General features: G+C 43.2%; 4 protein-coding genes and 1 long non-coding RNA gene across 5 annotated transcripts in view; 3 read left to right on the top strand and 2 right to left on the bottom strand.

The window, feature by feature from the left end:
• kcnq5a (potassium voltage-gated channel, KQT-like subfamily, member 5a) overlaps positions 1-3,466 on the top strand; it is a 70,550-nt gene extending 67,084 nt beyond the window's left edge. The window contains exon 16 of the mRNA XM_078787282.1: positions 879-3,466. Within this exon, the coding sequence (XP_078643408.1) occupies positions 879-1,862 (984 nt within the window). The 3' untranslated portion in view covers positions 1,863-3,466. The remainder of the gene's footprint in view (positions 1-878) is intronic.
• A 101-nt stretch (positions 3,467-3,567) lies between these two features.
• Positions 3,568-9,677, top strand: ddx43 (DEAD (Asp-Glu-Ala-Asp) box polypeptide 43). The gene is made up of 17 exons (XM_058058017.2): positions 3,568-3,944; positions 4,128-4,183; positions 5,649-5,766; positions 5,835-6,005; positions 6,224-6,305; positions 6,415-6,574; positions 6,959-7,077; positions 7,159-7,269; positions 7,359-7,500; positions 7,597-7,697; positions 7,763-7,850; positions 7,989-8,116; positions 8,355-8,464; positions 8,552-8,690; positions 8,769-8,856; positions 8,942-9,120; positions 9,482-9,677. The coding sequence occupies exons 1-16, from the start codon at positions 3,629-3,631 to the stop codon at positions 9,101-9,103; spliced, it is 2,091 nt and encodes a 696-aa protein (XP_057914000.2). The 5' UTR covers positions 3,568-3,628; the 3' UTR covers positions 9,104-9,120; positions 9,482-9,677.
• Positions 9,678-9,734: 57 nt separating this feature from the next.
• On the bottom strand, positions 9,735-14,797 carry LOC131107745 (elongation factor 1-alpha 1). Its single transcript, XM_058058021.2, has 8 exons — positions 14,673-14,797; positions 12,857-13,050; positions 12,528-12,707; positions 12,132-12,428; positions 11,903-12,053; positions 11,233-11,489; positions 10,894-11,128; positions 9,735-10,516 (listed from the first exon to the last, which is right to left on the bottom strand). Exons 2-8 carry the CDS (start codon positions 12,998-13,000, stop codon positions 10,392-10,394), a joined length of 1,389 nt encoding a protein of 462 aa, XP_057914004.1. The 5' UTR covers positions 13,001-13,050; positions 14,673-14,797; the 3' UTR covers positions 9,735-10,391.
• Positions 14,798-15,527: 730 nt separating this feature from the next.
• On the bottom strand, positions 15,528-23,566 carry slc17a5 (solute carrier family 17 member 5). The gene is made up of 11 exons (XM_058058020.2): positions 23,377-23,566; positions 22,503-22,696; positions 22,176-22,409; positions 21,931-22,018; positions 21,771-21,857; positions 21,009-21,127; positions 18,831-18,992; positions 18,614-18,746; positions 18,383-18,530; positions 18,147-18,237; positions 15,528-17,500 (listed from the first exon to the last, which is right to left on the bottom strand). Exons 1-11 carry the CDS (start codon positions 23,459-23,461, stop codon positions 17,366-17,368), a joined length of 1,476 nt encoding a protein of 491 aa, XP_057914003.2. The 5' UTR covers positions 23,462-23,566; the 3' UTR covers positions 15,528-17,365.
• Positions 20,480-22,391, top strand: LOC131107748 (uncharacterized). The gene is made up of 3 exons (XR_013625105.1): positions 20,480-21,062; positions 21,939-22,006; positions 22,148-22,391. It is a non-coding gene; the product is annotated as an uncharacterized LOC131107748 (long non-coding RNA).
• Positions 23,567-23,797: the final 231 nt, after the last annotated feature.

Here is a 23,797-nt window from a genome sequence, read left to right on the forward strand (position 1 = left end):
CTGGATTCACACTCACATTCATACCTATGGACAATTTGGAGTCACCAATTAACCTAGCATGTTTTTTGGAATGTGGGAGGAAACCGGAGTACCCGGAGAAAACCCACGCATGCACGGGGAGAACATGCAAACTCCACACAGAGATGACTGAGGTGGAATTGAACTTGGAGCTCTTAGTAGTGAGGCCTAGATATGAATCGTGCAGCCCAGAAGCCATAATAAATGCATAATAAATAATGTAATGATAATACAAGTATAAATGTCATCAATTAACATATAGCTCAATGAGAAACAATGAGGGAGAATTTTGTATTCAAGTGGAATTGAACCCTGGTCTCCTAGCTGTGAGGTCTGCACGCTAACCACTCGACCACTGTGCTGTTGACATTAATTGATCCAAACACCATCGATGTTTCTTTAGTGATTAATACTAAAATGAGAAAATAAATCAAACTAATTGCTTTAAGAGATATGTTCTATAGCCCTCAGTAATAGCCAGGTAACAAAAGAATTAAATTTATTAATATGATTCTTTTGAGGTTCATTTTACCATTTTTGGAAATTGAAACGGAGGGGTATCATGACAAAAAAAAGGCCTCCATGCCCACACCAAAAGTATTAAAACCAACATTTTCATTGATTGAGGAAGCCTAAGAAGGTAACCAAGACATGAGAAGCAAATTTGATGGTAACTTATTTTTTTTTGTGTATTTTATAGCTGATTTAATACACGGGTCAAAACCGACCCGTTAACATAAGAGATGATACCAGAAAGCTAACACAAGAGGAAGGTTAAGCAATACCTATATACTTACACTGGGTATCAGTATGGCTGGAAAAAACACATTCATTCATGTTAATGAATGTTTTGCTTTCAGGTGTCCTCTATCGAGTCCAAGCTGGATTCTTTGCTGGATGTTTACCGTCAAGTCCTCCAGAAAGGTCCCTCTGCTCTGGCTCTCTCCTCGCTGCCGCTTTTCGAACTGGACCAACATCACGACTCCGATTACCAGACCTCCATCATGGACCGGGACCCGCCCTCCCCGCAAGGAAGCGGGGGCGACACCAACTCAAACCCGAGAGGACTACGGCTCATCTTAGCGCCTGCCGACGACGATGGCCCGCCGGATTCGGCCCCTCCATCCTACCCGCCGTCCACCGCTTCGCTCTCCCCATCGCCTCTGCTTCCCCCCGACAGCCCTTACCCCACCCTGGTCACCCCTAACAGCACCAGGAGGGCGCACTTCCCTGACCTGCCTCCTCCGCCTCCTCCCTCAGGGGGGTTTACCCTCCAGTTGCCTCCCGTGATGCACCCATCCCACCTTCGCTGCCTTGCTGACCCCGTCCCAGATATAACAGACGGAGTGCTGGCACACAGGGGGAGTCCGAGTCCCTCTGTTATCGTGGGAGCCGGTGCTGAAGTGGACAGCCAGCCAGGGAACGCTCAGCTCCGGGAGAAGCCCTGCACCAAATCCGAGGCGGCCTGGAGGAGACACATGAGTCTGGAGGTGGACCCCCTGCTGCTGCTGTCACCAAGCCCAGACGTGGTGCCCCCAGACTTGGGGGGGAACACTCTCGGAAAGTCCCTCTCCATGCACAATCTTAGTCAGCCATCCAGCAACCTGGCCACCGGCCACAGTAGCGAACACGCTCGCAGTGACCTCAGCGACTGGGATGCGAGAGAACTCTTTATCAGTGAGCACAAACTGCAGGGGGACACCCCTGAACAGCATTTGGACTTCCTGGCCCAGGACCCCGCCAAGGGCCCGATACACCTGTCGCACACTGTGGACGAGGCTGCTGCTCTCTCCAAGGAAACATCAGACTTTCTTAGTCAGTCGCCACATGTCCAACTGGCCTGATCCACCACCCCAACCCCCTCCCCCCTGTCCCCCCCCACACACACACAGTCACTGTATGCCATTCATAAGGAGGCCGCTTTAAAACATTATTACAGGAAATGAACTTGTTTGCCTTGAATGTACAACTTTTTCATCATATTTCACCAAGTTTGCTTTACAAAAAATACACAAAAAATATGAAAGTCAGGCAAAAAAAAACAGATTCATTTACATATTTAGGATGAATTTAGATCAAAACTGGATGAGAAGAAAAATGAAAATAAGTGTCACTTTTTGACATGAATGTCACCGTTTCGTTCATTAGCTTATATTCCGGTCTTTATACCAAATTATCATGCGGTCAAACAATTTATTGAGGGCATGAATCATACTAAGAAAATAATCATGGTCGCATGTCACAATCATCTCAGTGTGTTTGTTTACCGCATAAGTGATGGCTGCTCACTTTTTTGAGACAAAAATCAGCCCTTGAGCAACCTTTAATGGGTAATGCACGGTGGATGCTGCATGTCTGTAACTTGCTTAAAAAGAGTTCTATGCATGTTGTCCCCAGCATCGTCACATTATATTCTTATTTTCTTCATTTGATAGCAGATAAAAACAATAGAAAGATTAGAATTTCACAACAAAGCTCTTTGGACAACCCCTATATTGGGTGCTGCTAGCACCATGTGCATAATATATATAATATATTACAATAATAATAGTGGGCTGAATCCAATGAAACCAGCCAATGCTTCCATCAGTTGGAAATAATAATAATAAAGTCAAATTAAACACGGTACTTCTCACTGTTTTAGCTTTTTATGCGATTCTTTAAATTTCTAACGCATTCTGGTTGGAAAAAAAACTGTACCAAGGATGAAATGTTGCCCTTTTTGTTGTAAAAATGGTTAAAGACTTGTCAAAATTGTCCTGAATTTTCATCACAAGTCTGTTTCCTGTTTTTAAAAAAAAAATATTTTTCCAGATTTCATTAGAAGTGCAGGTTTGCCATCATGATAGTCTTAAATGTATTTTAAAAAAGTGTCACAACTTGTTTTGAACAAAACCTAACATTAATTTCAAGCAGGTCAGTCAATGATATACTCTATTTAGACTCCGATCTTGATTTACTGTTGTACGATGCAATATAAAAGCACAGCGAGAGCCTGAAAATGTGGTTAATTTGTAGGATTAATGTTGCTGTTGACTGATGACTTTGGCTTCATATGATAAGAGGTCAGCAAAAAAGTGAAGTAGGAGGCTCATTAAGTAAGAATTAACGCATTAATGATTGTGTTTAGAACCTGTTAACGGTGCCCATCTTTCATGCCATATTTGTTTGTTTAGTTGTATATCTCTTGTACTAATTTGGCTATAAGGTGTCAATCCAGTTAACGCACATAGCTCTCGCTCCACTGATTTGTTTCTTTATTCTCATAGTGCATTTCCTGCTCTCTACTGCTAGAAAGTAATTTATTACACAGCAGGCCTTAAAAACGCTTGTCAATGTTAACACTCTTTTTACGTTGAAATTAATTTATTACAAGTGCATATTATATATATTCTCTGGATGAGAAACGCAAAATGATTTTTTTGTCATTCTTAAATAAAATTTAAACTTTAAATGGATGTTGATTGTGGGTTTGTTTGTTTTTTTGTGTGTTTTTGCCAATAAATGGATATATGCGAGATTTCCAAGGGGCTTTGAAAGCATCATCTTGATTGACGGCTAGGTCCTTACAGGTGTATTAGCTGCTAGCTTCTTCAGAACTGAATGGAAAATGTCGGACTGGGAGGAGGACGGCGACGAGAACGCAGCTGAACTGACTCTGACTAAATGGAAGCCTCCGACTGACGTTCCTCAAAATGGAAATGTTTCGTTCGGTGTACGCAATAGAAATAAATTCGGAGCTCGGCAGCGGAGTGGAGATGACGACGGTGGCGGGAGACTTGACTGCCAAAGTGGGCTAAATGAAGGCCGCTTTTTTACCCGGAGCTCTGAGCGACGAAACCCTGGACGGCGTTTTTTGGGAGCTAACAAGTTAGACTCCGCCGTCACCATCACCGTGGAAAATGGCATGGTGGGGAGAATAATCGGTATGTGTGTTTGTTTGTTTTTTTATTAATGAAAATAGCAGGAATTTACGCGAAATCTGAATGTATTTGTGGTGACCAGCTCGCTAGGTTAGCTAAGCTAATCTTTGCTAGCTTGGTTATTTCCGTTTTTATTTGTATTTACAAATCCCACAGTTGTTCTAATTTGTTGTAATTGTCTTTAAGGCCGTGGAGGAACTAAAATCCGTGAACTAGAGGAGAATACTGGTGCAAGTATAAAGGCAAGTTGACAAGTTCTTGCCTCTGAAGTAGAGGTGCACAGATTGATCTAAATGTCAACCACTTTAGTTGACTGAAATATCCAAAAATATACTTATTTTGTGAAAAATGGGTTCGTTTATGTGTCCATGTGTTGTAGAGATGATAACTTTTATGCAAGCCAGCAACATAATTAGGGTCCTGTGAAATCAAGATACAGAGCATATACACACAGTGACTTCCTGTTCAGTGCAAAGTAGCCTCAAACTAAATGGCAATATTAACATGGATTCTATTGCTACAACTTAAAAAATGCAGCTGTTTATTTTTTTCATAGATGATGTCACATGCACAAGGCACAAGAAAATTACAGAAGCTCTGTTGGATAAATATGCACAAAATTTCTCAAGTATTAAAAAATAAATGCAGAAATGGAGGAAAACCATTCCAAAAAACGGCCATAGGTTCAAAAGTCCATTGATCATCCATTCTCATTATGTCTATTGTAAAAGTCCAAGCAATGGCTAGGTTCAGTTTCAGTTAGTCAGTCAGACATAAACCGGCTCCACTATATTAGTCACAGTAATGCGCAAAAAAATCCCTGAATAGTTGTTTTTCAACCTATAACACAAGATTGAAATGTAGGCTTTTTTTACTTGAAATATATTTAACTGCTTAGCATATCATGACTTGCGTACATTAGTGTCTAGGCCTGTCACGATAACGGATATATCAGACTAGGTTGATAATTATGAGCCCTCGATAAATTGACATAGATGTGTATGGAGGTCTGCATCAAATGTTAGTCTGTGCTGCAACGGCTGGATGACAAGGGGGTTCACTCTGCAGCTGTCTGTGTGCATTGGTTCTATATGAAATGAACACAGAAGAGAGTGAGCATCTTCTCACTAATGACCCCTACAATCATTTAGCAACACTACACTACATACTGTAACTGAGTGTGGAGGTTTTATTAAAGTTGGGTTTTTTTTCTTAAGATGATATATATGATGTAGCATCTCTGGGATAACTTTCTGTTTCCCAGAGTGCTTTGGTGTACAGTTTTTGTTTAAAAAAAAAAAAAAGCTCACATAGTAGTTGGTTAATATTCTGCATTATACGTTGGTAGTGTATTGTCTGTTTTTATCCACCCGTTGTGTTGCTGCATGTGTGTGACATGGTGATGCTCCATGATTCGTAGCTACAGCAATAAGGTATGCCTCACACAGGAACACTACACTTGTGTACCATTTCATGGCTCAATTTTTTAAAAATGACCAAATTAGCGAATATCGGTCCATAATTAATAACACAATTATCAATCACCAAAATTTGTTATTGTGTCAGGCCTAGCGGTGTCTAATGCATGAACCCCAGGGACCATTTGCAGTCACCATTCTGTCCTGTTTTCTTTTTGCTATGTAGTTCATCTACATGAAATATTCAATAATTGCATTCAAAAGCTTATAAACTTTGCCGACTTTTTAGATCAACAAGGGAGAGTATGAGGGCAAGGTGGTCATCCTTGGACCTCCTCTTGCCCAGCAGAAGGCCAAAGAGATGATAGAAGAGCTGGTGGCAGACAGCAACTCTCGATTCCACAGTGGTGAGTTTTATAAACTATATGATACTATATGGTTTATTATTAAATGTAATTCTGAATGTGGCCCCCAGCTTCCTCAAGAGGAGGAGGCTATGCAAGAGGAGGGGCCGGAGGCGAAAGGGCCGGTTCCGTCTGGTCCTGTTCACAATTAGAGGCTTCGCATGTTGCCCCGCCACAGGTGTCCATAGACTGGAGCAGCATTCGAGAGAACAAGCAGAAGTATGAAGAGTTGAAGTGGAAAGGTGCATTATTTTGGAGTCCATGTTTGATGCAAGGTGGAAGTTATTAAATATATGCAGAGGAGGGATCACAATATATTTGGCCACTCTACGTGTGTGTATGTTTCATCTCTATACTCATGGTGCACAAATATGGTACTACACATATAGTGTCTTAAACAGTCACGAGAAGCCCGGTAGGATACATTGTGGTCGTCTTTGACATTGTAATATTCTTCCAGACTTGCCACCCATGAAGAAAAAATTTTATGCAGAGGCTGAGAGCGTTTCCCTCCTCACATCAGAAGAAGTTTGTGACTGGAGGTGATGCTCATCATCATCATCATCATATTCAAGTGTTGGGTGACAGGCCCCCCATCTCTTCACCAAAAAAAGGCAGCAAACACTAAACATAAACACTGTTTCTCCCCAGGAAGGAGAACAACAATATTTTTGTGGATGACCTAATAGACAACGGGAAGAAGCGCCCCATCCCCAATCCCTGTCGGACCTTTCTGGAAGCCTTTGAACTTTATCCAGAGATCATGGAGAACATCGAACGGGTTGGCTTCATCAAGCCAACCCCCATTCAGGTATAGAGGCAATATTATCCCCATAGAAAAAAATGGGTTGTAAACAACTTTACTAACTGTACAGGCAAGATTCTTTGTATTTTTTTAACATTCATACAAAAATAAAATGAAAGAGAAAAGTTTATAAATTGAGATAAAACTACTCACTTTGAAAATGCCTGACAGACACGTAAGGTGTTAGAAAGGAAATAGTGCCATCTAGTGGTGTGTTTTTGTAAGCGATTTCCAGAATGCTTTGTGTTGGACTGATTAATTACAGAGAACCAGACACTTTTCTTTGTTGCTGTCAGAGGCGGACTTGCCATGAGGCAAACCCTGGCAATTGCCTAGGGCCCCAAGATTTCTAAGTGCCCCCAAATGTCTCATAAAAACTGCTCTCATCAGTCTCAGGCGTGGCCGGTGCTGCTGAGCGGAGAGGACCTGATCGCCATCGCTCAGACGGGAACAGGGAAGACATTGGCCTACCTGCTCCCGGGATTTGTCCACATGGATGGACAGCCTGTGTGAGTACCAGACGTTTTGGTCATTTGTTTAGACGGAGCTTTACTACTGTAATGTCTTCACTGTGTGTTCTTCCTTCCTAGTCCTCGCTGTGCGCGGGAGGGCCCAGGCATGTTGGTGCTGACCCCCACCAGAGAGCTGGCCCTACAAATTGAAGAGGAGTGCAGCAAGTATCGTTACAAAGGCTACAAGAGGTCACAATGCTAATGTTGACGACAGCTCCTCACCATAAACTACTAACTAATGTGCTATTAAAATAACACAAGCTGCTCTCTTCTCTCAGCATCTGCATCTACGGCGGCGGGGACAGGAGGGGTCAAATCAATCAGGTGAAAGGCGGCGTGGACATTGTGATTGCCACGCCAGGACGACTAAACGATCTACAAATGAATGAGCTCATCAGTCTTCACTCCATCACGTACTTGGTTCGCTGTGTGTGTCTGTGTCTGGTCAATGCTGCTGTTTATCGTCACTATCACATTTATTCTTACATATTCTATTCTTATGGTTTGGGAACAAAGGTTCTAGATGAAGCAGACCGCATGCTTGACATGGGCTTTGAACCCCAGATTATGAAGATTCTGCTTGACATCCGTCCTGACAGACAAACTGTAATGACCAGGTATAAAATATTCCAGGTTACCTGTATTTTCACCCCACTCGCTTACCTGTCATGACTTATTTCAGTGCCACCTGGCCTACTGGTGTGAGACGTCTGGCCAAATCTTACCTCAAAAATCCCATGATGGTATATGTTGGTACCTTGGACTTGGCTGTGAGTAAAGATAATGTTGAAATTACAAGTACACGTTTAGCATTTTTTTTTCATACAGCCTAGTTAGAACTCCCCGAGAATGTGAATTTCAAATACCTTGAAATGTTTTACTATGTCTGCATGTGGTGGCTTACCCAGGCTGTAGATACTGTTCAGCAGACGGTGCTGGTTGTCCATGAAGAAGACAAAAAGTCATACCTTTTTGGCTTCATCAGAAACATGCTGCCCGAGGATAAAGTCCTAGTCTTTGTTGGCAAGAAGATCGTGTAAGTGTGGTGTACCGTTTATGTTACACACTCCATATCGTCACTGCAGGGACACTGGACAACGTAAATGGTCAAATAAATTTCTTTTAGTCCAGATAAATTCACTGATATTAGTTTTAAATGCACTTCAGACAACTTGTAGCATTTCACATTGTTGTGTATATTGATAATAGGTATTAATTTGGGTGGCAAGAGTGGTAAAGAAATAGGATGCTTCGACTTTTGTGTGCAATCTTAGGTGTGATGACCTGTCCAGTGACATATGTCTAAATGGTCTGGCTGTGCAAAGTCTCCATGGTGACCGTGAGCAGTGGGATCGGGAGGAGGCACTCAAGGACTTTAAAGAGGGTAAACGACCAGAGAACAAATTGTTGCTTTGTCTCTTCTTAACACAAAACAAAATATCTGTTTTGTTATCGTTTTTGTGCCTGCCAGGTCGAGTTCGTATCCTGGTAGCAACAGACTTGGCATCCCGAGGGTTGGATGTCCACGACATCACGCATGTCTTCAACTTTGACTTTCCGCGAAACATTGAAGAGTATGTGCACCGCGTGGGTCGTACCGGACGAGCAGGGTACGTGTGTGAATTTAGTCCTAGTGTAGTCTTCATTTGCTGTTTTTTTGCAAGATTTCTAATGTTTTTATGATCCAGGCGCTCTGGAGCTGCTGTTACCTTGGTAACAAGAGACGACTGGAGGATGGCACCTGAGCTGATTCCCATCCTGGAGCGGTCAGGGCAGGTCGGCACACTTAAAACTTACGCTGCTCTTGCAATGCAGTGTTCTGACTCTGTCTCTGACAAAAATATATGTAATGTCATTGCAGGACATCCCGGTGGAACTGATCCAAATGGCAGATAGATATGAGAAGCACAAGAGGGAGAAGGAGATGTACAGTCCAAAGGATGGAGGTGGTAGAGATGGCCGACGAGGGGGCAGGGACAGAGGACGAGGTAGCAGAGACTCCCGCCAAAATTGGAGGTTCTAACCGTCTTCCTCTTCACAGTGAGTCATCTTACCCTGCACAAGTATAGATAGATTTACGATACATTATACAGTGGAATCTCTGTTTTCGATGTAAAATATGCCTCAGGTTTTGTATGAACTAGAGTTAGTGTTCCAAACAAGTCTTCAGTGAAGGTAAAATAATCATCACGATTTCATTTGTCATTTATATGTATTTCACTTTGTATTTGGTATGTATAACTATATTATTGTAAGGGATTAATGATGAAAACAGAGGTTCAACTGTATAGATGTATGCTACCTGATAGTCAGAACCATTGACAGTGCACAGCCATTACGTACATACATAACATAGTTGTATACAAGCAGTAAGTTGCCATTACTTTGGTTTTCTCAACAGAACGTGACAGAAGCTGAAGCCTGATGTTGTAATTTGTGTTTAGTTTATCTTTGTCTATTTGACTGACAAACTCATTTAGTTAGCGACCATTATGTTGGCAATCAGTCAGTTGTAGCTACACCAGTTCCTGTTTGTATATATTTTAGTTTACATCCCATATTATTCTGTTTAATAAAGACACATTTTATTACTTGCAGACTGTAGACTCGGTATTCATTGCATAACACTCAGAAAATGACCACAGCTGAACATGTTGAGTGGAATAGTGTTTAATGTTGCAAAGCGGCTTGTGCCATTCTACAGTAAGGTGCAGTTGCGTATTCATTTTTTTTTTAATATCTCCACAGCAAGTGCAAAGTTAGCAAAGTGCCAATGAAAGTGCTTAAAGAATTAGGTGGCCTACTTAGAGCCACTTGGGAAGGACACATTTTGCCATTTGTTTAAAATGCTTTGTTAAAGCTGAACCACAACAAAACATGACGGTCTACTCGTCTACATACTGCTCTGAAAAACATACATTAGTCTTTAACTACTTATACGGAGCGTCATGTAAAAACTGAAAACCGACACTAATAAAAGACAACATTCATCATGTAAACACACCAGTACCTGTATTTTAGCTATAGAGAGGCGCTAGATTGGAATACCCCTAATTGTACACTATCACAGAATGGGATTGCCATGAATCAAATGAACAGTGCACACTTAAAACTATGTGATATTACGTTATTGTATGTCATGGTAATACAACAGGATCCGAATGTTTTTCTTTTCTTCTGATGGTTTTGCGATGCATCGTGATGATTAACCAGTCTTTGGTTATTAAGTTGAAGCAGCCAATCGTATGATGGAGTTGGATGACTGATGTCCTGCCCTGGGAGACCCTGGGGTCGGCAGCGAAGCACAACATTCATTTGTTCCTCTGGGCCTTCTGGGCGGATTTGGTGATTTTCCCAGTGGTGGAGGCCTTCTTCTCCACACCCTTGATGACGCCCACAGCTACGGTCTGGCGCATGTCACGCACTGCGAAGCGACCTGCAATTCAGAAGCATTCGATTAGGTGAATATGGACCCAAGGTATTGTGCAACATCTAGCAATCAGTTGATCAGTCATGAGTTCGGCCAGACCCTTTGGTCTTTGTATGTCTTTGTAAGACATCTTTATGGACTTTGAATACAACGGCCAGCAGGGAATTAGATCTACGAGCAACTACAACAAATATGTTCCAGCATGACTCTTTCCCCTGTGAAAACTGCAAAGTCCAAAAACTGCCTTTAGGTGAGATCATGTCTCAAGTTCAACACCAAACAGCTCTGGGAAACAAAGCTGGTATAACGGCAAAGAGGAAACTAAGTCCACATTGCTGTGAGCTGGACGGGTTAATTCATCGATCTGTTTCCCTTTGACTTACCCAGTGGAGGATACTCAGAGAAGCTTTCGACACACATGGGCTTGCCAGGAGTCATGTCCACAATGGCAGCATCTCCGGATTTCAAGGATTTTGGGTTGTCCTCCAACTTCTTACCGGAGCGGCGGTCAATCTTCTCCTTGAGCTCGGCAAACTTGCAGGCGATGTGAGCTGTGTGACAGTCCAGCACGGGAGCATAGCCGGCACTGATCTGGCCCGGGTGGTTCAGGATGATGACCTGCGAACACAACGGACAGTCAGTATGATTTATTTCTGCCTAAACTGAAAACTTTTAAGAGCAGAGTGCATGAAACCATAGCTGCTAAAGAAATCCCAGTCGACCTGAGCAGTGAAGCTGGCAGCTTCCTGCGGTGGATCGGTCTTGCTGTCGCCAGCCACGTTTCCACGGCGGATGTCCTTGACTGACACGTTTTTAACGTTGAAGCCTACATTGTCACCGGGCAGGGCCTCGGACAGCGCCTCATGGTGCATCTCCACTGATTTCACCTCGGTAGTTATGTTGACGGGGGCAAAAGTCACTACCATGCCAGGCTTTAGGATGCCTGTTTCCACGCGGCCTACAGGCACGGTTCCAATACCTGAGCATAGACAGCAGTGGGTCAAAAAGTAGTTCAGTGCAGACTTGACTTTTCTTTCATTTAATTCTGACATCTATGACTTCACACCGCCAGCGCTTAGCAAAGGCTCCTGTGTGTTCGAAGTTAACCATGTAAGTGTTACAAACCGCTCCTTTAATCTGCACTACTCTACTTCTGGAAGAGGCAGAGCAAGGCCACCAAAATTAGGACGTTTTCAGTGCCAATGACTAAATTAGGTGAGGGCGACACTATGGATCCTGAAGGAAATTCTGGAAGTGGTCATCATGTTATGATCCTGGTCCACTTTGGCTCTCTTAGCCAAAAAGGTTCCCAACCCCTGCCTAAGGCCTTAGTGCGTTAGGGTATATCTAATTTATAATTTTATAATGCTTGAAGTTGACGACTTCACATACCTCCTATCTTGTAGACATCCTGAAGGGGCAGGCGAAGTGGTTTGTCAGTTGGTCGGGTCGGTGGTTGAATGGCATCCAAAGCTTCCAGCAGTGTGGTCCCCGATGCATTACCATCCTTTCTATTGATCTTCCACCCCTTAAACCATTGCATCTTGGACAGAAAAAAAACAGTATATTCAGATGTATTTACATCACCAACAACGGAGCAGGAGCCAACAAAATGTCTTACATTGGGGCTGGCGTCGAGCATGTTGTCACCGTTCCAGCCAGAGATGGGCACAAAGGGAACCGTGTCTGGATTGTAGCCTATCTTCTTGATGTAGGTGCTAACTTCCTTCACAATTTCCTCGTAACGCTTCTGGCTGTAGTTTGGCTCTGTGGAGTCCATCTTGTTGATGCCCACGATGAGTTGCTTGACACCCAGAGTGTAGGCTAACAGGGCATGCTCACGTGTTTGCCCGTTCTTTGAAATACCGGCCTCAAACTCCCCGACACCGGCAGCCACAATGAGGACGGCACAGTCGGCCTAATGTCACAAATGAGAAAAAAAAACTGGCTAAGAGGAAGGCATTTGTAATACCAGATAGTTTTTTTTCTGCCTACACTGCATCCTCATGTTACCTACCTGAGAGGTCCCAGTGATCATGTTCTTGATGAAGTCCCTGTGGCCTGGAGCGTCGATGATGGTCACATAATACTTTGTGGTCTCAAACTTCCACAGAGAGATGTCAATAGTGATACCACGCTCCCGCTCTGCCTTTAATTTGTCCAACACCCAGGCATACTTAAACGATCCCTTCCCCATCTGAAAGAGATCATAGTGCGTTAGCTTAATTGTATCGGGCCTCAATTAAAAATATAGTTTAGCATCAATCAAGATGTCCTCGGCCTTTTGACACATCAAGACAAGATGATTACTGGTAGAGTAGACTCACTCATCATCCACAGCCTTACCTCAGCAGCCTCCTTTTCAAACTTCTCTATGGTCCTTTTATCAATGCCACCACACTTGTAGATGAGGTGGCCCGTGGTAGTGGACTTTCCCGAGTCCACATGGCCGATGACAACAATGTTGATGTGGACTTTCTCCTTTACCATGGTGACCGGCTCAGGCTGAAGTCAAGACACACTCTGGGGGTTTTCTGGAACTGATTGTCATAGTTAGTGTGGCTTTCGGATGGTTAACAGACCGGCAACATGTTGTTACATGACGTGGACTCTGAAGCCAGTCTCATTGTTGTGACCCAAAAAAAGTCATCAGGCAAACTAATAGTACCAAGGGAATGTCTAAAGTCGGAATTCAAGACTCCTTAGGATTAACTGCATGTTTGCTTTTTAAGTCAGCTTTTTATTGTGACATTCTAAATGGAGAAGTAGCCTTCGCAATGGGACTGCAGAAGAATACAAATAATGCGTTCTTACATTGGCAATGGTCCAGTAATTGTAATTAGTCCACACTGCTGGTTGATGGGTGGCAAGGAATGGCTTCATATTTGGGGGCAGGGACTGTGCCTCAGCATCAATGGTGTACCTTTTGTAGAGAAGTGACAACTAACGGAATATAATAAAAAACAGAGTAATATACTCAATTTTTGTAGTATAATTGTCAAATTGGGAGGGATAGGAGGTAGGCCAACCTAAAAAAATATAAATGAAAATTCAGCTTCTAGTGTTGAAGAGTGCAAAGCTATGCCTCTACCCTATATGGTTCGTTCATTCATTCATTTTCTACCGGTTGCGGGGGTGCTGGAGCCTATCCCAGCTGTCTTGGGCCGAGAGGCGGGGTACACCCTGGACTGGTTGCCAGCCAATCACAGGGCACATATAGACAAACAACCATTCACACTCACATTCATACCTATGGACAATTTGGAGTCGCTAATTAACCTAGCATGTTTTTGGAATGTGGGAGGAAACCGGAGTACCCGGAGAGAACCCACACACATGCAAACTCCACACAGAGATGGCCGAGGGTGGGATTGAACTTGGGTCTCCTAGCTGTGTGGCCCGCGTGCTAACCACTCGCCCAACGTGCGGTCCCTATATGGTTCAATGACAGCTTTATATTTACTGTGGATGACTTCCTAATGGCATTTTAGGTCAGGCAATCATTGAATGCTAAGAGGTTAACATGTTTTCCTTTTAAAATGATAGATTAGTAATGCCATTTTTCCACCTTTCCTCCATGTCGCTATGGGGACACACCCTGGTAATGTTGTTTGACACCACTGTTAACGCCACAAAACCCCAAATCACCACCATTTTTACAGGCAAGTGCAGCAGCGTCTGTCTCTGCATTGCAATGAAGTCAGGTTGAAGGGGTGCTGGGTGAAAGATGATAATGATGATAAAGATGGCGAGGGATGCATTAGTGGTGTATGCTAATTGACATTAATGTTGTAAACAGATCCAGGACAGCTCATCCTCATGATCATGCTGCTGCTGCTGCTGCTGCTTCTTTAGGAGCGTCACTGCAGTTGCCGCAGTGCGCTCTCGTTGACAAACACCCCCCCTTTAAAAAAAAAAAAAAAAAACTGCGCCAAGTCCGCCAAACGGCTCAGGTCATCTTAACACAGGAGGGATGTTGATAGACACCTCACGCCTCCGCCATGTTCTGGCACCGTCCCTTTTTTCCATGAACCAAGCAGCAGCAGTAGCATCACATTCCCGGCCGGTCTGCCGCTACGATGGGCCAAAGCAAAGCACGCACTTTGCTGCGGGAGGACTTTTCGAGACGTAAAAAGACGTCGTGTGACTTGAGCTGTCTTACCTTAGCAGGGAGCAGCCGGTCACTGCAGGTCGTCTGACTGTGGAAGCGCGCACACGCTTGAGGGCAGACGCTTGCTGATCCTCCGCGGGAGCGAGCACAACCTGACGGGAGGGAGGGTTGCATAATTTGCGCGCGCACGAAAACGGACAGCGTCACAACGCAGGATCGGTGCAAGATCCAGTGGAAAAAAAAAAAGTCCCGTTTAGGATTTGATGTATGCCAAAATCAGTCCCTACTCTTTTCTAATGGACACGGTATTTTTTTATTTGTTAATATTTTATACGTTTTGTGACAGGAACTCCGCAGTAGCAGAAGGGGGCGCACTAATGTATACTTGAACTTCCCATTGCAGGAAGCTACTTCATCAGGTACGCTTGCACGTGACCTCCATTGAGGCCTAATACTAAAATAATGACCACGAGCAGAGAGGTTTGCATTATTGTCCTTAATGTGTTTCTTTATTTGTTAATATTTTATACGTTTTTGACAGGAACTCCCGAGTACCAGAAGGGGGCGCACTAATGTTTACTTCAACTTCTCATTGCAGGAAGCTACTTCAGCAGGTACACTTGCACGTGACCTCCATTGAGGCCTAATACTAAAATAATGGCTGACACGAGCAGAGAGGTTTGCATTATTGTCCTTAATGTGTGTTTCTAATATTTGGACCCTATCAAGTAGCTAAACAAGGGCGGGGCGGTGACACCCTGTACTATTGATCCCAGGTACAAGGGTACATAGTTATATTTTTAATAATGTCATGGTTGTGGAACCTGGGAGGGGCGGAGAAAAGATTCACTGTTGGTCAATTTTCATTCACTTCAATTGGAAATGATGCAAAGAGCGAAGTAACAATCGGGGTGTCCAAATCTTTTATTCATTTGGTACATTAAATATGATAAACACAATACAATATTGGTCAAAATACACTAAGCTATACACCACTAAACAACTGAGCTTTGTTAGAGGTAAATAAATGAGTGTGATATCGAATAATATTACATTTTCAGTGAATCTGGGGACTGAAAATGGTGCACTTTCGACAGCCCTGATTGCATCATAACACTTAACACATACTGGAAAAGCTCAGTTGTGCTGTAATGATTCAGTATTTATGATAAACAAATCATTGAGACAACTTTACAGGACAATTAGGATAGTAAAAAAAAACAAAAGCAAGTCCCTTCATTTCAAGCTTTCTTGTGTAAATAAGGCACAAGTGCAATTCCACAGTACTTGTTGACCAAGTGTGCAAACTGGACTCCCCCCATACGTGACAACAGACGTTATGGGATAAAAGCTACTACTCTGACCCCTGTGTACAGTTCATATAAACCTCGGTGTGTTAGATCCATTGTTAAAAAGTAACAAAATGACTTCCTTGAATCCCTTTTTATGACACCTGAGCATTGACACATGGCCAAAAAATCATAATAATAATCACATAAAATACATCTGAAACTTACAGCTTAGTGTCAAATACAACACAGAGTTGAAAGCATCTTAAAAAGCTCTTAATGCTGGCAATAACACCGGGAATATAAAAACATTACAAGCAGATTAAGTCATTTTGTATATTTAAAAAAAAACAAAAAAACTAACTGAATTAATTAGATTAATTAGCCGGAATTGATTTACACCCTGGCAGCATTGTTGATGTATTGAATGGCTGGAAATGACACCAGAAAGTGGCTGGAAGATGGCATACCAAAGAAAAATATTCACTCGAAAAATATTCTATCGCTGATCTTATTGGACAGTTTGGCGAAAATGCAATCTTTTTCGCCACAGGTTACTGTTAAAGCAAATTTTCCCATCATCCTTTGCTACATGAACACATGCCTTTTTTCTTTTAAATATGTAACACATAAAAATACATGAAAGCACATTTCAAATGAACTAATATACGGCATTAGCAAGACGGCTTTTTGCTGGTTTGAATTGGCACACAATAATTTCTACTAAGAATTCATAATAAAAACACAGGCCAGCCGGGTTACAGCCGTAACCCATGCGGAGTTGAAACTGAACTCTGACATCACTTTTTGTGCAACACACACAAGCACGAGTCTTATTTATGTCTTAAATGGCTTATTTACTCCTATGTCTACTATATTGAGTAATAAAAAAAGTTTAAAGGTGACTATAGGGGTGTTAGGTCGTGTCTAGAGGGCTCTAATTATGTAAAAAAACACGTATGTGGAAGGTTGTAAACGTGTTTTCTGTGCTTAACTATTCAATTTAAAAATAAGGAATCCTATTTCATGGAAATTCACTTATCACTGTTGGGTCTGAACCAATTAACAGTGATAAACGAGGGATTACTGCACATTATGTATTTTTGAACAAATAATTGGGGTCTTGCTCTTGACAAGGAAACAGTTTTGTAGACATTCCCAATATTGAATATGAATGTTTATGAAGAGGCTATGAAAATGTAAAACACAATCATAAAAAAAGCAAATATTTTCCTTAATAAAACACCTTTGCCACGTCCACGTGTCATTATCAGCTAGAGAACACTCACTGATTTTGAGGCAGATGCAGCACAGTTAGCAATCAACCTAATCGACTTCTGCGCTTCGTATTGGCCTCATGGCGTTACTTGTGACTGGGGCCCCTTACTCACGGGACATCAGTCATAATCACCAGCTTTAATCAAGTCCGGTCCAAGACTGGTGGGTCAAGTGGTCTTAGTCTCCTCTGTGGGGCAATTGGACGGCCCAGGGCTGCACTGTACCCTGTCCTAGCAGCGTATAGGTGGCGGCTCCAATGAGGTTGATGGCGGCAGCGATGTAGAAGACGGTCTGCCATTCTTCGATGGTATTCTAGAAGAAGAAGACGGCCAGTTGGCGTCAGTTGTTGGCCAGAGACTGTTGGTTCATGGGGAAACAGTGGTTCTGGTTTTCAGTCTGTCAGTTCCCAGAAGAAAGAAAATCCACACTAGTTTGGATATAATTAGTGAAAAACTAGTTTGTTCCCAATTTTTTTTTTGGCACCCCCACCCTTACCATCTGCAAAATTGTCCAAAAAGACCAAAGAAATAAATAATGAAACTGCATAAATGGTTAGCGCGCAGACCTCACAGCTAGGAGACCAGGGTTCAGTCCCACTCTCTGCCATCTCTGTGTGGAGTTTGCATGTTCTCCCCGTGCATGCGTGGGTTTTCTACGGGTACTCCAGTTTCCTCCCACATTCCAAAAACATGCTAGTTTAATTAGCGACTCCAAATTGTCCATAGGTATGAATGTGAGTGTGAATTGTTTGTCTATATGTGCCCTGTGATTCGCTGGGGACCAGTCCAGGGTGTACCCCGCCTCTCGCCCAAAGACAGCTGGGATAGGCTCCAGCACCCCCCGTGACACTTGTGAGGATAAGCGGTAGAAAATGAATGAAACTGTGAAAATGGCCAAATCAATTTCATTATCTCTACTAGCATTTGTATATGAACAAAATGGAGGAGAAACATCTTACATTTGTAGTGAGGTGCCTTGCAATGACCGGTCCTACCATGCCAGGAATGGTGGCAAAGGTGTTGGTGATGCCCAGCAGGATGCCGGCATACCTGCCAGGACGACAACATCCACGCCGAATACTGTGAGTGTTTTCTGCTCTGTTTATCACATTTATCCAAAGCTAAGATATGCACGTTGTTAATCCTTTACTAGATGTTGACTAAGGAGTCTCAACAGGTTGGTTGAAGGTCTTACGAGGGAGCGATGTCAAGGTGGTTGACGTTGAAGCCCGAGGCTGACACTCCACCCAGCGAGGAGGAGATAGTGAGGAAGGTGATGGCTAAGATGTAGTTGCAGCCCGTGTAGCCTGCCGCCACCAGGAACACAGCTGGGCCCACCATACCTGTACACACACACACACACACACACCTCTGAATTGTCTCACACAGGACAAGTCCTCAGGCTTGAGGCTGGGGTCACACTTACCAACGATGGTTAAGGCTTTCCTGACTATGACGGTGGAGTAGAAGCACCTTTCCTGCAGGTAATCGGCCAACTGAGCGCTCAGAAGCGCCGTCACAGCGCAGCCCACGTAAGGCACAGCTGACAACCAGCCGTTCTGATGTGGAACAACAATCTGTGCTTAGGTACGCACCACAATCTTGTGTTGGCGTTGTATACTAAATAAGATGGTGGTCCTGACCTGCTGGATGCTGAAGCCCAGTATGTCGTTCATGTAGGTTGGCAACAGGGTGAGGAGCGTGTAGAAGGTCCAGTTGTAAGCGAAGTGGGCCACCACGATGGCCAGAAGTGGCCCAGATGTCAGCATGGCTCGCCAGGGGATGTCTGCATGTGAGTTGGACAGCTGGAAGGAAGCAAAATGGAGTCATTCTAAATTTTAAACAGCAGAAAGACAAGTTTTACCGTAAGTCAATCAAGCCTGGTGCATCCCATGAATGTGATAACAGCTGATTGTGTAACGTTAAGTGTTAAGCTAACAGCCGGTTTGCCTTGTGCTACATACTCATTAGGTCAACATTAGGTACAAGGTAGGGCTGCAGGAATAAAGTGCTTTAAAAATGGCCGTCTGGATTCGCAGGAGTGGGGAATCTAATTTCAAAATAACAATTCTTTCCATTTGACTCGCTGTGACGGCTGATGCTTCCTGCTTGCTCTCGCATGACCGGGCCAAATTGCGGCTCGTACCATTTATCAACTGGCGGGAGGGGCGAGCACATTCATGAACTGTTGTCTTTTTCAACACATACGTGAATGTTATGTTAATGAGAAAAGAAGAAGTGTCAGCTGTCCTCCCCTTTAAGAACGGCAGAACAAGACAGCATTTTGTTTTTTTAGAAGAAGCACGCAGACATGAATCTATATGTAAATAAAACAAGAAAAACTGGTTTTATATAACTTTGTGGCAACTTAAGCAAATACAGTATAATGCACAACTTGACTTTACCGTCGCATAAACAGCTCAAAGGACTTTATCACAGAACACATAGACACACAGCCGTTCCCACTCACAACACAGGAAGTTATGCTTGAAGAGGAAGGTGTTGATCTCACTGCCATAGCATGTCGAAAACTATCATAATGGGTTTCGTGTTAACATTTTTAGTGTCAACTTTTAATACATTAGAGAAGGGTTGACACAGCCGACTTTCATTTCTGGATGCCATTTTGTTAAGCTAGTTCCTCAGTCACTACTCTAAATGTGTGTCGTAGTTCCTGAATAACTACTCAATAGTTTGTTGTAACCACTCTAAATATATTGTGCCTTGGGCATTAGTTCCTCGGCAACCACTCTATATTTATTGTGCTTTGGATATCTCAGTAACTACTCTACATTGACCTATGTGACTTGGTCATTAATTTATCAGTTACTGCTCTACTCAGTCCATCACTAACTACTCTAAATGTAGGTGCCTTAGTCATAAGTTCCTCAGTTACTACTCTAAATGTAGGTGCCTTAGTCATAAGTTCCTCAGTTACTACTCTAAATGTAGGTGCCTTAGTCATAAGTTCCTCAGTTACTACTCTAAATGTAGGTGCCTTAGTCATTAGTTCCTCAGTTACTACTCTAAATGTAGGTGCCTTAGTCATTAGTTACTCAGTTACTACTCCTCATTTGTTCCTCAGTTACTACTCTAAATGTAGGTGCCTTAGTCATTAGTTACTCAGTAACTACTCTAAATGTGGGTGTCTTAGTCATTCGTTCCTCAGTTACTACTCTAAATGTAGGTCCCTAAGTCATTCGTTCCTCAGTTACTACTCTACTCATTTGTTCCGGAGTAACTACTCTAAATATAGGTGCCTTAGTAATTTGTTCCTCAGTTACTACTCTAAATGTATGTGCCTTTGTCATTAGTTCCTGAGTTACTACTCTAAATGTACAGGGGTATGTGCCCGAGTCATTAGTTCCTCAGTAACCACTCTAAAGTTATGTGCCTTAGTCAGCTCCTATTTGAACAAAATGGCTACATCATAGCTTTGTGTTATAGGTGACAACGCAAACAGTTTAACATCTTGTTATTTGTAAATGAGTTGTATTTTCACAATAAACCGAGGGCCCAAAATGGTCCCCGGGCTGCACTTTGAACACCCATGGTTTATGGTGATGGTTGAGTTACTTTTCTTTGTTGCAATGTTTGCGCTTTCTCAGCAGATAGCAACCGATATTTGATTTGCAACACAACCATGGATCCGTACAGGTGTTCCACAGTTTCATCTACTGTTTGCTCTTCCAAGTCAAAGTGTTTTTTCAGAGTATGGTTGTGCTTCTGTTGCAGAGAAACCAAGTCTCCTCCTGGCCTTTGCTTTACAAGCTAGCGTCATAAAGCCTCACTCGAGCTTTTCTATTTCTACGCGGCATCACCTCGTTCTTCAGCGAGCTGACGATGTAGAGTCTTTCTCGCTCCGAGATCCACCGGTGAGTGTTTGGACTGTCAAAGACCAGGAAAGACCACAGCACAAACCACAAGAGGCCCACAGCACCTTAACACACACACACACACACACAAACACACATTAGCTAACACAGCACAAGTCAAATGTGGCCAACATGCTAACAACACAACATAAAGAGGAACAAAGACGGCGTAATCAGCTCATCTGAACACTGAATCAGACGCCACAGGTCACATGACCTCTTGAAACCTACCACAACTCACAATGTGATACAAGTGTCATAAGCAGTCAGCGAGCTATTCACTTCATGTGTTGTTTTTTTATTGTACATCAACCTGGTTAGCGTTTTTTACAATAACTACAATTGCCCCATCAGAGCCATATCAGAAGATACAGCTTCTACCCCTCGTACACAGAAGCCATTAAAGCGGGATACTTCCCTAACTGTACGCTAATCAGATAGCTAAGTTGCACAACATCATGCGACTATCTGACAGGGGCCAGTGCTTACATCAGCGGTTTTTAAAATTCATTTCAACTTGATGAATGTATGACTTTTTCCCATATTATAACTTTTTTCCCCCAATATAATTTTCAAAAAACTTTATTTATTTTGTTTGTGCCTCAACTCATTCAATCCCAGCCATTTTTTCAAAAGCCGTCCCTCTCGGTACCGGCCATTTTATTACATGTCATTAATATTATTTTGGGTAGGAGTTAGTGTCGTTACCAAAGATATAGAAGACGTAGGTCCAGTCCAAGTAGAAGCAGATTTCACCAGAAAGGGGGAGGGTCAACACCGTCCCAAATTGGGCTCCTGTGAGACATTGTTGCAAATAAACTAGTTGTGCTCAACTTGAAGGTTTGACCACATGTTTTGTTCATCTCACCGATGTAGGAGATGCTGACAAGACGGCTCCTCTCCAGGGGCGGCGCCCACACTGCCCACATGCTGTACATGGCAGGGTAACTGACGCCCTGCACGCATGATAAAAATACACAAAGTCACACCAAGCTTGTACAATAGAAAACATTACGGGTGAATGCATGTTCAACACATGACTTCATGCACAACTTATGGGGGAAATACTTTTTGTTTTTTTGCAGTTGCTATCGCAGTTGCTCAACGGCCTACCTCCCCGATCCCTTCCAGGATCCTGACGCCGATGAGGTAACTGGCGCCGAGGTCAGCCGCCAAAGGCGTGAGCAACGTAAACACAACGGTTACCAGGATTCCAAACCCCAACAGCCACTTTGACCCAAAGCGTCCGGCCAGGTAACCTCCAGGGATTTGTGTGAGGATGTAGCCGTAGAAGAAAGAACCCAGGATCCAGCCCTGCGTCTCTGTGTCCCAGTCGTACACGCTAGCCTGGGGGTGGGGAGCGACACGGGGGTCATATTTCTGAACATTCTGACTAAATGACATTGAGCCTCGAATAGAGAATAGAGTGCAGGAAATCACCGAGTGGTTGCGTTTGGGCCGTGAGGGGCTGATGTGAGGGGGGCACACAGAGCTGCTGTGGTTGGTGTTGGGCTGGTTGGTGTCGAGCATCTCCACCATGGCCACGCTCAGGTTGACCCGCAAGCAGTAGGCCACAAAGAAGGCCAAGCAGGAAATAACGGCTAGGCCGTAACGGGCCGAGCAGCAAGCCGGTGCTGGGAGACACAAAAAACTTTTTAGCACCTGAAAAGCACCTTAACTGGCTCAGTGGCCATTCTGTGTTTTGTGTTTTATATTTCACACATTCTTCTTCTTCCTGTTTTCTTCAGCACAGTGGGCGTGGCTAAAATGTGACCCTTCTTTTGTTGTCATGTGGGGGAGTTACATTGAGTCCTGTCAAACTCTGCCTAGCAACAATTGGCTTTGCACCTGAAATATATATATTGTTTTAACCTGTGAAGTCGTTTTTGCGATATGCATGACTTCAAGTACAAACATTGAAAACATGCACTTGCATCTTGTACCAACTATATTGATGCTAAACGTCTTGCGTTTGGTTTAACTGTGGAAATAACGTCATGTGTATTTTTTTAAACGACCATAATCCACATACACAAACACAGTACCAACCACCAAATGAATAGTGTGTCTATGTAAGGATAACACCAAGTCCAGGTGGATTCTCACCAGCACAATCAAAGCGCGCCATATGTTTTGTCCAAAGCAGCAATCTTGTGACCAGGGCGGAGAAGGTGTTAAAAAGGTGTTTGTCAGCCTGGAGCACCACAGTCGTGTAAATATTACATTTGGGTGTGTTATTGCAGAATGTGCTAATATTATTCCGCGGGACATTGAGGGCTTAGAGGGACATTGCTTCAAGCGTCAAGTCACTCACCTCTCTGAACGTTGCTTTTGTATCTCTGATGAAGAAGAGGCGTTTGCTGCTCCTCCCCATCCGTGTCCGAACCATGCGACTCCATTTGGTAGATTTAGTTTGCGGTGGCGGCGGCTGTGTTTTCCTTCTGAATGACAAACCGCAAGTTTTCCAAGCTAACGACAACACAAGTAGGAAGCGGAGTGCGTAAGCCACGCCCACAGTTGATTGCGTCACAGGCACTGGAATTTCGGCTCATTTAAAAGACCCGGCTTTCGGCGCTCAAATGGCGACTCAATATTTTTTTTTATTAAAATTAACTTCTACAGTGAAAATATAATTATTCATAATTATAATTTATGGCAATGTTTATATGTTCGACACAAACACTCGTCTTAATTCAATTTCCAATCTGTTTTTGTACAATATTAATACAGTTCCG

Source organism: Doryrhamphus excisus, linkage group LG20, assembly GCF_037039965.1.
Source record: "Doryrhamphus excisus strain RoL-2023G ecotype Guam linkage group LG20, RoL_Dexc_Guam_v1.1, whole genome shotgun sequence".
NCBI classification, from domain to species: Eukaryota; Metazoa; Chordata; class Actinopteri; order Syngnathiformes; family Syngnathidae; genus Doryrhamphus; species Doryrhamphus excisus.

Excerpts from the sequence above, each read along its gene's own strand:
- LOC131107745 (XM_058058021.2), bottom strand. The coding sequence starts at position 13,000 with ATGGTAAAGGAGAAAGTCCACATCAACATTGTTGTCATCGGCCATGTG. Across the intron at positions 12,708-12,856 it reads TTGAAAAGGAGGCTGCTGAG|ATGGGGAAGGGATCGTTTAA; the intron begins GTAAGGCTGTGG and ends GATCTCTTTCAG. Across the intron at positions 11,490-11,902 it reads GGATGTCTACAAGATAGGAG|GTATTGGAACCGTGCCTGTA; the intron begins GTATGTGAAGTC and ends GTCTATGCTCAG.
- slc17a5 (XM_058058020.2), bottom strand. The coding sequence starts at position 23,461 with ATGGAGTCGCATGGTTCGGACACGGATGGGGAGGAGCAGCAAACGCCT. Across the intron at positions 22,019-22,175 it reads TCCTGGAAGGGATCGGGGAG|GGCGTCAGTTACCCTGCCAT; the intron begins GTAGGCCGTTGA and ends TCATGCGTGCAG. Across the intron at positions 18,531-18,613 it reads GAAAGCCTTAACCATCGTTG|GTATGGTGGGCCCAGCTGTG; the intron begins GTAAGTGTGACC and ends GTGTGTGTACAG.
- ddx43 (XM_058058017.2), top strand. The coding sequence starts at position 3,629 with ATGTCGGACTGGGAGGAGGACGGCGACGAGAACGCAGCTGAACTGACT. Across the intron at positions 5,767-5,834 it reads CAACTCTCGATTCCACAGTG|CTTCCTCAAGAGGAGGAGGC; the intron begins GTGAGTTTTATA and ends TGTGGCCCCCAG. Across the intron at positions 7,698-7,762 it reads AGACAAACTGTAATGACCAG|TGCCACCTGGCCTACTGGTG; the intron begins GTATAAAATATT and ends GACTTATTTCAG.